This window comes from Leptidea sinapis, chromosome 1, assembly GCF_905404315.1.
Source record: "Leptidea sinapis chromosome 1, ilLepSina1.1, whole genome shotgun sequence".
NCBI lineage: Eukaryota > Metazoa > Arthropoda > Insecta > Lepidoptera > Pieridae > Leptidea > Leptidea sinapis.
In genome coordinates this window covers 29,558,312-29,568,926 of record NC_066265.1, presented here as the reverse complement: position 1 = coordinate 29,568,926, position 10,615 = coordinate 29,558,312, and the positions used below count along the sequence as shown (strand labels likewise).

At 36.4% G+C, this 10,615-nt stretch overlaps 1 protein-coding gene across 2 annotated transcripts; it reads right to left on the bottom strand.

The window, feature by feature from the left end:
* Positions 1–152: 152 nt before the first annotated feature.
* On the bottom strand, positions 153–7,703 carry LOC126964697 (ester hydrolase C11orf54 homolog). Of its 2 annotated transcripts, none has more exons than XM_050807985.1 (8): positions 7,531–7,703; positions 7,170–7,249; positions 5,623–5,721; positions 3,533–3,708; positions 3,032–3,211; positions 2,637–2,733; positions 1,758–1,924; positions 153–1,263 (listed from the first exon to the last, which is right to left on the bottom strand). In XM_050807985.1, exons 2-8 carry the CDS (start codon positions 7,246–7,248, stop codon positions 1,090–1,092), a joined length of 972 nt encoding a protein of 323 aa, XP_050663942.1. In that variant the 5' UTR covers position 7,249; positions 7,531–7,703; the 3' UTR covers positions 153–1,089. The 2 variants fall into 2 exon arrangements, with proteins under 2 accessions (XP_050663942.1, XP_050663935.1); XM_050807978.1 differs by lacking the exon at positions 7,531–7,703 and adding an exon at positions 7,339–7,506.
* Between the last annotated feature and the right edge of the window lie 2,912 nt (positions 7,704–10,615).

Sequence of the window (10,615 nt, the reverse complement as noted above, 5' to 3'; positions counted from 1 at the left end):
ATGAAGTGAGCAGATTATTCGATGATTATATCGATTTTAGAAAGTTTAAGTCTTGATTTAGTGCACACTACAGAGTTAAAAAAAATATAACAGTTTTTGAAAGAGAAAGAAAATAGAGTTATCTTTTAGTACGAATACAAACAATGTAAATGTGCTTAATGTTTTATTTGTACAGCGGAACATATTATAGTCGTAAGTTGCACTACAGAGCCCAATAACGAAAATATGGCCATTATAAAATATTAAAAAAATACAAAATCGAATCATTTCTACCAGTATTTGAATAGATTCTTTATTTTATGCAAATACAGGTATAGCTTTATAATTGTGTAAAATGGGTTTCATCAAATTTACTGAAAAAATGCCTCATTTAGTCACTTGTTTCTTGGAAAGAGAAGAAAAGAAAAAAGAAACATTGTTGGTTTAGTCTGGCGACCAAAAATAATACTCTTGATATTTTTAAGTGTTTATGTAAAATTTAATAAAAACAGGTCCTTATTAGTACTCTGTCATTAACAAAATATTCATCGTATATAGTGTTTAAGATTACAAATATATTATATAGGTACATATTTAAAACTACATGTTAAGTAATGTTCACATTGATATTTTATTTGGAGTAGGTAACACCAAAAATATTACATACTTACACATGTTTATATTTACAAGTATTGTGCAGTTATATAAAGCTATATATTTGCAAAATAAAATCTTTAAAACAAATTATTTTTAAGTAGATTCTCCGAAACTTCTTAATGATTTTAACTAGTGTCTCAACTGTTAAAAATTACACGAGGTTGTTTATTACAAAAAAAAAAGTGTAAAGTTGGATGTATACTCTGTTTCAACCAATAAGTCAGCAGAAAAGCGTTATCGCATCAAATTACATTTATTTACGAAATTTCAATAAAAAAATGGTTCATGAATACTCAAGGGAACTATGGAACGCACGAAATGGGATGAACTAAACAACCAGCGTATACAAGACAAACACGTTTGGGAGACGATTACGCATTAAATTATTGCTTTTTTTTTTATTATTATTTGTGGGTGGCACTGGATGAGTGTGGTTTTAGGAGAGCGGAGGGCTCAGTCCCGGCCTAACGCGTGCGTGACAGCGGGCGGATCGATTCGCAAAACAGCTCCGGCCAGCGTGAAGTATCCCTCGTAGTGCACTTCGGCGGGCGTGGTGTCATAGTGGTAGTGACCGCCGTCGCCGTGCTGACTGTACCCGTGGAAGTGTTGCAGTCGAAGATCCATGCCCTGGCGGATCGAGCTTCATTTAATACAACGCTTGCCTACTGCAGGCATCTCAATCACATGCCTTCTTATGTTCAAATTTAACAATAACATTAAGAAATTAACCATAAGGGCTAAGGCGCCACCTAGCGAGTGAAAGTATCGTTGCGCCACGTTCTTCTATACATTCATAGAACCTAGTCCTCGCAGCGCGCTCCCCGCAAAATATGACGATCCTGGTGCAAGAATTCACAAGTCATCGCGATGCACTCGCTCGTGGAGGTTACCCATAAGGCCTTACGGTTACTTCTAAATAATAATTGTTAATTTTTTAAGATATGTAAGACTACGAAGAATGCATCCAAAATCGAAATAATTTATCCTATCTACAGAAAAATCTAACCCTCGATGAATTAGTTTACCAGACAAAACTTTTAGTGAGCGCTAAAACGTTATTTGACTAGTTAACTAATTCCTACACAAAATTTTAAACATTAAAAATTAGGAGCAATACTCACCATATCTCCGGTGACAAGCGTGCCCAAGTGCATGATGGGTGCACGCATCTCGAAGTAGTGGAGCCAAGTGTCGACGTCCGAGTCAGTACAGAGGGGCGTGGGGGAGAAGTCTGGCATCACGTGGTGCTTCACTTTTCCCTCGCGCAGCACAAACGCGCCCCCCATGCCTGAAACACCAATATATGAAAAATTAACAAACAATCTGGGCACGCAACCAGAATACACAGCAAGACACAAAAAACCGAAGGGCTTGTTAATTCGTTCCTGAATGATATTCTCACCAACAATCAAAATTACAATACAACGAACGCTTAAAAAAATACAGGGGATACAAAAGTTTTGGTCGTGGATCGCTGTTGCCTGTGGTAGGTAGTAAAATACCTGTATTACTGGTCACCAGGATTCCTGTTTTACACAGCTAAAAAGCTCTAAAAACCAAAGGATAGAGGTAACTGTGTGTATGCATAAGAGGGAGAGAGGGTATATGTACAACCATGCGTGTGATAGGTGTGCTATCCATCCAAGACCTCCAGAAATCCCTCTGTGTGACAGTAGTCTTGCAAAAGGAGCCATTTGTGTGCAGTTGTTCGACATTTGTACATGTTTAGACCATACAGACATAAGACCTTATGGAGCTTATTATAAAGGTACGGTCCCAGAAACAGTATATTCATAATATAAATCAACTAATTACCCACATTTGTTAACGTAGCAAACAGTTGTCTGGCACCAACTTACAACTTAGCCCATCAATACGTTATCAACTTAGCCCTTATCTCGAGTGCATGAATCGAATTCAAAGTGTGAGTGAAATTATATCATAAATAGCAAAACAAAAACCACCAACCCTCACCGCATGTTGCGATGTTCAACACTCACCAATAACTTTATCACCATAGTGTTCCAATAGAGATTCTCTGATCGCTGTGATGAAGTTCGACGGTCCGATGCGTTTCTTCACTTCTACTTTTATAACCTTAAATTAAAAACAATTATTCACATCAACCTAAAATTAATGAAAGGGCTTTGTTTTTCAACATTATTTTAGTTTTAAAATTCTATTCATTAGATTATTATTATGTAGAATAACGGATGTGTCGTGTTTTATAACTGGAATCCGTTATCTACTTTCTACCTGTCTACTGTTACTAATTGTGTAGAACAACGGGGTGTGTCGGGCTTGCGTGTGTGGATCAATCTACCTATTGTTTGGTCTCGTAAGAATGAAAAATGTGTGATCCAGCTACTGTTAAGACACAAAATTAATCAGTTACCTTGCCAGGTTTGCCCTCCGAGAGCAGGTAGTTGCCGAGCAGCGCCGAGCGGGTCTCGTTGGTGGGGAGGCGCTGCTGAAGGTAACCGCTGCGGCCCTTGGCGGCACCCACCGGGTGCACCGACACGATGTGCGAGCCCTGAGCCACCACACCCTCTCGCACCGCCAGGTTCACGATGCCCTGCAAACATTATACTTGTATACGCCTTCAGAACGGCTCGATCGATTGCATGCAGGCGTCGCTTTACTATGTCTTCTACCACATTTATCAAGGGGATTGTTTCCAAAAGCTGGTTGACCGGGTCTTTGGCGCTGAATGCCAGCATACGTACTCTAGCTCTCTTTATCCTTCTCACTAGGTGAATGTATAGTATTCCTTCACAATTTCATGTAGTTAGGTATCAAGAAACAGTGCAAAAACTTGCATACGATTCCTCTGGTTTATGGTACAAAAGAGCATTCGTAGCGTGGTGAACTTAGTCGATATCAAACAGTGGTGTACCTCGCAGTTGACCCCGATGAAGGGCCAGGGCCCCGCTCCCGCGCCCGCCAGCAGCGCAGGATCTCGCCCCAGGTGGCGCAGCAGCTCAGCCAGGTCGTACACCTTGTCCCGCTGCACCGTCGGCACCAGGTACGGAGGACCTCCCAGCTCCACGAGCTTAGCGTCTCCGTTCAATCCTAGATAGTAGTCACCATGATTTGTATGATATTCCTATAGGTACTGCTGTTCTTAAGAAAGTACAACTGTTTTGTTTTCATGATTTACTCAATTGCTCATTTAGAGACCATGTGCGGTGGCTATCTGGCCAGTCAAATAACCCTTATTCAGATTAAAACTTTTGAACATCAGGAGACGCTCATTATCAATTATTTCTAGGCATTGCGGCTTTTAAAATTAATAAAACCCACAACCTATATATAACTATTTAGCATCTACAAACCATGTTATTTTAGTTTGCATTGTTTTAGTGTTATCTAGCTTGTATGTATCACTACTATTATGTAACCCACTTAAAATACTTAAGAAGTCAAGGTCAAACTTGTCATGAGGTTTTGAAATAAGATAACCCTATTTAAAATAATGTATCTCACGAAATGAACCTTACTGTAAGTGAGGCAAATTCTATTTTCCGTTACGCAATGGATCCGAGATAGTACCGAGTAAGTAAATCTCTCTGACAATACAAACACAGCTACTGTATCTTATCTCGGTACAATAATTACGATCTCTTAATTACTCTAGTAATGTTACGTTAACTTGAGTATTTAGTTTAAAGTGAAATTTTGAGTTAAAATAAATACGAAAAAGCTAAGCCAATTTGCCATTCATTTAGAGATTCCTTGCCAAACGATTCTGAACTGAAGTAAAGGTAAAAAGTATCGGGAGTTTAACTTTAATGAATTTTGAGAATTTTTTTTCATGTTAGTTGTCTAGTTCACATGATAGTATCTAAGTGATACGCCCTCCCTATTACAATGTACCCGCTTATGATTCTTGATTGACCCAAAATTATTAGCGACAAATTGATCACTTTGAGGCATAAGATGTTATCTTCGACTATCGTCGGATATCAAAGATGCAGGCACTTTATACACATATATGTTTATCATAAGGACGATTCATAGATTATTATTTATAAATATTGTTCTCATGTAAGTGACAGTTTGTAATGTTTTTAATGAGAATAAATTATCTTTAAACTGATGTCTTATCAGCCGAGTAGTTTTACTACTTCTACGGCACCCTTCTAACATAAACACAATCGTGTTTTCCGCCTGTGGCACCCACTAAGCTGGCATCCTGTGCTAAGCAGCCTCCCACTGATGTGAGGTACTTTCCCACCCACACACACTACTAAATATTATTCCAGGTTTTCCACTAAAAAAACCATATAATATAAGTATTTTAAACTAGTTGGTTAGTATGTTATCTATAAACTGCATTTAGCTATTTGCGTAACGCGTGTATACCCGCTCTAGAAGTCGTTATTTTTCGTAACACAGTGCGTGTAATTTCACCCAGAGGACGTGGAAACTGAGACAGACGTTTGTGTTTTAGCAGAGATTCTACTAAATAACTGCAACGCGACGCCTTTCATAAAGATCAAATTTCGACAAATCGGTATTCGAATAAACATTGCAGGAACGTTGCGGTGCAGGAATACCTATTCCACTAATAAAGCTACTCCCTGCAACTGCACGTTTAGTCTGCAGGACTTCTTTCGTAAGACGGACTCTAGGCGTGATTTTGTAAAGCCGACACGTGCATTAACGAACTTACACGTACTTCAGAGCCCACTTTGGGCTATGAAGTACGTGTCGGTGAACATCGCGTTGGTCGTTATCCCCTCGCTTAAATGTTCCTAACACTAGGAAAAAAATATTTCAGGAATACCGCTACCAATTCATAGAGATTTGCAGAATAATTTAGCAAGTGATACGTTTTTCAGAGACACAATAATTTTGGAACTTGAAGACCATCAATTAAATTCGTCACAGACACATCGAACGTAAGGCCCACTTGTTAGTATCTGGTACATCAATTAAATATATCTTAATATTTAAATACATACTAATGCAGTCAATGATTACCAGGTGTAGTAAGGTCGAATGGTGCCTTCCTGAGGTCAGGGCACTCCTCAGCTGTGACGCTCACACTCTCAAACGTCTTGCGTAGACCACGTGATAGAACTGGAATCAAATACCTTTGTCTATATAATTGATATATAATAATATAAAAAAATATTATATTTAATTATATAGAATAATACATTTTGCAATAAATTATGAAAATATAATAATGCAATCTGTTGACGTATGCATAGTCGATTAAATTATAGTTATTAGGAATACGCGTTATTGCTCGAACCCAAGCCCGTGAACGCTGGAGTTGTATGATATTATGATACCTTCTTCAGTGAAGAAGCTTCTTCTGCATATCAATGACGTGCTAGAAGCTTCCAGCCTGCATTGCTATGCAGATGACAATACTAGATGCTGTATACACGGGTCATGCGAGTCTACTTCGAGAAAGACATTCATAAAAAAAGCTTTTTAAAAGTACACGCTCCTGTGCTTCCTCTAGTGTTGCGAGAAAAGTGGGCGGCGGTGATCGCTTAGCATCAGGCGACCCTCATTCGTTTATCCTCCTCTTACACAAACAAAGCGATTTTAGACTTAGATTATTTCAGTGTCACCGTTTATTGATTGCGAAGGTGCATTTTCACGGGTCACAGTTATATTTTGATACTATTGGACCCAACAGACGTTGTCCTGTACACACGTCTTAAATTTGAAAAATCGGTCCAGCCGTTAGGAGGAGTACATTAACATACACATGAGCAGGAGAATTATATTATATGAATAGAATTGAGGATCTAAACTAATCTCAAATTCACTGAAACAAACAAAAAAATCATCAAATTCGGTCCAGCCGTTTAGGAGGTAGTTCAATTGTGAATCTAAACCATCCTCGAATCCCCTTGAACTCACACAAAAAATTTCATCAAAATCGGTCCAGCCGTCTAGGAGGAGTTCAGTGACATACACACGCACACAAGAAATATATATATAAAGATGGAAGAATAAGAGGGAAAACTATAGTGTGGTATGAAAATAACAAATGGAGGTCTACCTAGTGACCACAAACTTTTTCGACTAACTGTGCTCATATCAGAGGAAACACAAGCTGCCGATCTTTAAGGGCCCAGTACACGATTACCGATGTAAGGGCCTTTAGAGACACACTATTACATTCGCCTGTAATTATATGACAAGACGCTAGACTACCTTGACGATCTTATTATTATATAAATTAATATATAATTTATATCCATAATTGATTTTCTTTTTGATTATAATTATGACATATATTTACTTTTTATCTGTAATTTAATTAAAGCCAAATTAAACTCAACTATGTAATGTAATTAAAGTTGAGATTGTTTGTACATCTATGGGTGAAATGCCTGAAAATAAATGATTTATTATTATTTTTATAAACGTATTCTAATAATTTCCAAATAATAAGTAACTGAGTAACTTTAAATAGATAGAACATAGAATAATTTTAAGAATATTATTCAAGAATTTTACTAATATTCTACAGGAAATAAAAATAATAAATAATTTGTGCTTACCATCTACAACTTCTTCGAGTGGTGGTGTATATAGAGCCTTCTCTTTTACCGGAACTGTATTAAAGTCGAAAGACGCCATTCTAAAATTAATAGTTTTATTAATAATACATTCATATAAAATGTATTTGTGTAAAATTACGTTAATTTATTTATAAATTTTTACACTCACTTAGTTTCTGCATACAAGGACATACCGCCGGTGTTTAAAACGAAATTTTTAAGAACAATTAAGAACATCCAAAGCCCAACAAATCCCAAAGAATTCATCGTGCGACTATGACTTTGTAATCAGACAATATCATAGAAAGAGGGAGTATAGGTCAGTGTTGTGACCTGTCGTAAAAAATATAAAAGTACATACTTTTGTGTCGATAGCCGTGCGTTCCGCTCGAGGTCACTTATGTCACTAACTGGCCAACAAATCGAGTTTCGACGTCGCTCCCGCCACTACTCAGTACTCAGTACTCACTGTCATTCTCACTAGCAATCAGAATACATCTTATCTCTGTTTTTGTACGTTTGTCTTCATTTATCAAATATGTATTCATATTATTAAACTAACTTTAATACATGGTTTCCTAGGCTCGCTACCCTGTTGTTTTAATTTATAATATAATAAGTAAGTAAGTATAATAAATATCTAACCTATTTACCCGTAGGTACTTACCGTGTTAACGATTTAGCTTTTGATTTGATAGACAATTTTAACTAAGTCTATATTTAAGGACGCGTTCTCAAAACAGAGAGGTATCGAATCGCACTACTACACTGACACCGTTCAAACACATACACGTACTTAAAGTTAATTGCGGGAATCAAATGAATTCGATACTTTAGCAAGTTTGAATTTTATTTTTTTAATACCTATGTATTTTTGATAATTGGTTGATGTATTCGTTTAGTAGTTAAATATTAGAATTTTAGATGGCAATTCTGTCGCATAACGTCACGACGTTACACGTGCACACGTGCAGTAAACGCAGTTTTTTTTTAAATCCAAGATGGCCGCCGCGAAAAATTATGATTTCAACAATATGGGTATCGTATCCGAGGTTATCGAGGGTGGAGAGAACAATTAGATAGGTCTTTCAAAATCAAATTTTGAGATTTTTTAATTAGATTGGTAACGGAATGTGTTTTTTACATATTGTGAGTGAAAAGTCGAAACGTAAATATTTCTATATTTAAGGAATGAAGAATAAATTTAGCATGTGGGATATTGTTAGACAGGCCTTTTATAAGATAATTTAAGTTTATGAATTAATTCTAATTTTGACGATGTAAATGACACCCATGAAGAAAATTTTGTAGATTTCATAGGCGCTATCATGGAATTCGATTTAGGCCCGCTATTCGTTATTGTTAACTCCAAAATATATGAAAATGACACTCATGATAAGAAGTTGGTAAATTTCATAGTCACCATCTTGAATTTCGATTTTGACCCGATATTCGATATTGTTGACCCCAACAACCATGAAAATGACACCCATGAAGAGAAGTTGGTAAATTTCATCGGCGCCATCTTGGATTTCGATTTTGACCCGATATTCGTTATTGTTAACCCCGATAACCATGAAAATTACACCCATAAAGAGAAGTTGGTAAATTTCATCGGCGCCATCTTGGATTTCGATTTTGACCCGATATTCGTTATTGTTGACCCCGAAAACCATGAAAAAGACACCCATGAAGAGAAGTTGGTAAATTACATAGGCGCCATCTTGGTTTTCGATTTTGACCCGATATTCGTTATCGTTAACCCCGATAACCATGAAAATGACACCCATGAAGAGAAGTTGGTAATTTGCATAGGCGCCATCTTGGATTTTGATTTTGACCCGATATTCGTTATTATTGACCCCGAAAATCATGAAAATGACACCCATGAAGAGAAGTTGGTAAATTTCATAGGCGCCATCTTGGATTTCGATTTTGACCCGATATTCGTTATTGTTAACCCCGATAACCATGAAAATGACACCCATGAAGAGAAGTTGGTAAATTTCATAGGCGCCATCTTGGATTTCGATTTTGAACCGATATTCGTTATTGTTAACCCCGATAACCATGAAAATGACACCCATGAAGAAAAGTTGCCAATTTTATAAGCGCCATCTTGGGTTTCGATTAGACCTTATATTTAGAGATGAACTTATAAATCACAAATTCTTCAAAAAAATACAGAAACATAATTTATTGAAAATCTGACTGCGTACAAAATATGTAAAGTATCAAAGACAGTATTGTATAGCTTATAAAAAATATTCATGTTCGTACAGCGATCTTTCCGAGTACGAGCTACTGCTTACAACCGACACAGTGTCTACCCACGACGGCGGCCGAGCGCGGACTGAGGTTATTTCGATAGATCTTTCTGTGGAATGCGCACGGAGTGACAAAATAAAATAACCCTTAATACCACACTTTAAAGCTCATGCTTATCAGAAATATATATGAATTTTAGACGATTAATTTTTATTTTTTTCTGAGATTATTTATTAGATATTCATTCATTGATTTCCCGTGTTTTTGAAAATATTATATCTGCTTTCCTTACATAATTTTTAAGAGCCAAAATTGTGTAAGTGGTAGCAGAAAACTGATCCTGAATGAAGCCCCATTTCGTCAATTTTGTGTGAAGAGGTAACGGATAATCGTTCTTACGACATAAAATATCAAAATTTCAATAGTAGTAGATACTGCAATGGCTACCGAAGGGCTACCTATCATTGACAATGTTTATCACGTCAACAAGAGCGCGCGGTATTCATAATATGATCTGTGTGATAAGATAACAACTTATCGAGTATAAATAATGCATTTTCTGGGAAAGTGTGTTGACAAATTTATTCGAACCGACATTTGTTTGACAACGACAGATATCAGTAATGCCAATCTCAATGACAGTTAAAAAAGAAATAAATACAATAATAATAATAAAAAATTATTAACACAACAACTTGAAAACAAGTACCTACATAGATACTAGTTACCAGCTTCTTGAAAGAATTTTTGCAGTAAAACATAGATAAAAATGAATGCATCTTCTTTATATTTCTCAAAATTGTTTCTTTGCGACTTCATTTTGACCTCACTTAAAAATACGACTTAAAATCTATTAAAATACCGTAAAAAAAATGTTCAGGTAGTCGATGATAATGTCACCTGGCCTTCGAGTAAATTATTTATTCGTAGGTCACACTAAAAGTTTTGCGTAATTTAAAAAAAAAAACAACATGTTGTAACTAAAATATTATGTTTATTTCTATTCGAAATACTCTACATATACATAATACATTTTAAACATTTTTTCTTGCGATCGAACCATTTTTTTAAACAGGAGGACCACAGATCTGAAGGCATGTTTGCTACGTGCTGATTGAACGCTATCACTGACTCTTCGGAATTGGTAAGAGTGAAACCACTCACTCGTGGTAAAAGTC

Bases quoted from the DNA above. Each gene is read 5' to 3' on its own strand.
- LOC126964697 (XM_050807978.1), bottom strand. From the start codon at position 7,436: ATGAATTCTTTGGGATTTGTTGGGCTTTGGATGTTCTTAATTGTTCTT. The intron at 7,250-7,338 runs GTGAGTGTAAAA...TATTAATTTTAG, and splicing joins TCCTTGTATGCAGAAACTAA to AATGGCGTCTTTCGACTTTA. The intron at 1,264-1,757 runs GTGAGTATTGCT...TCGATCCGCCAG, and splicing joins CGCTTGTCACCGGAGATATG to GGCATGGATCTTCGACTGCA.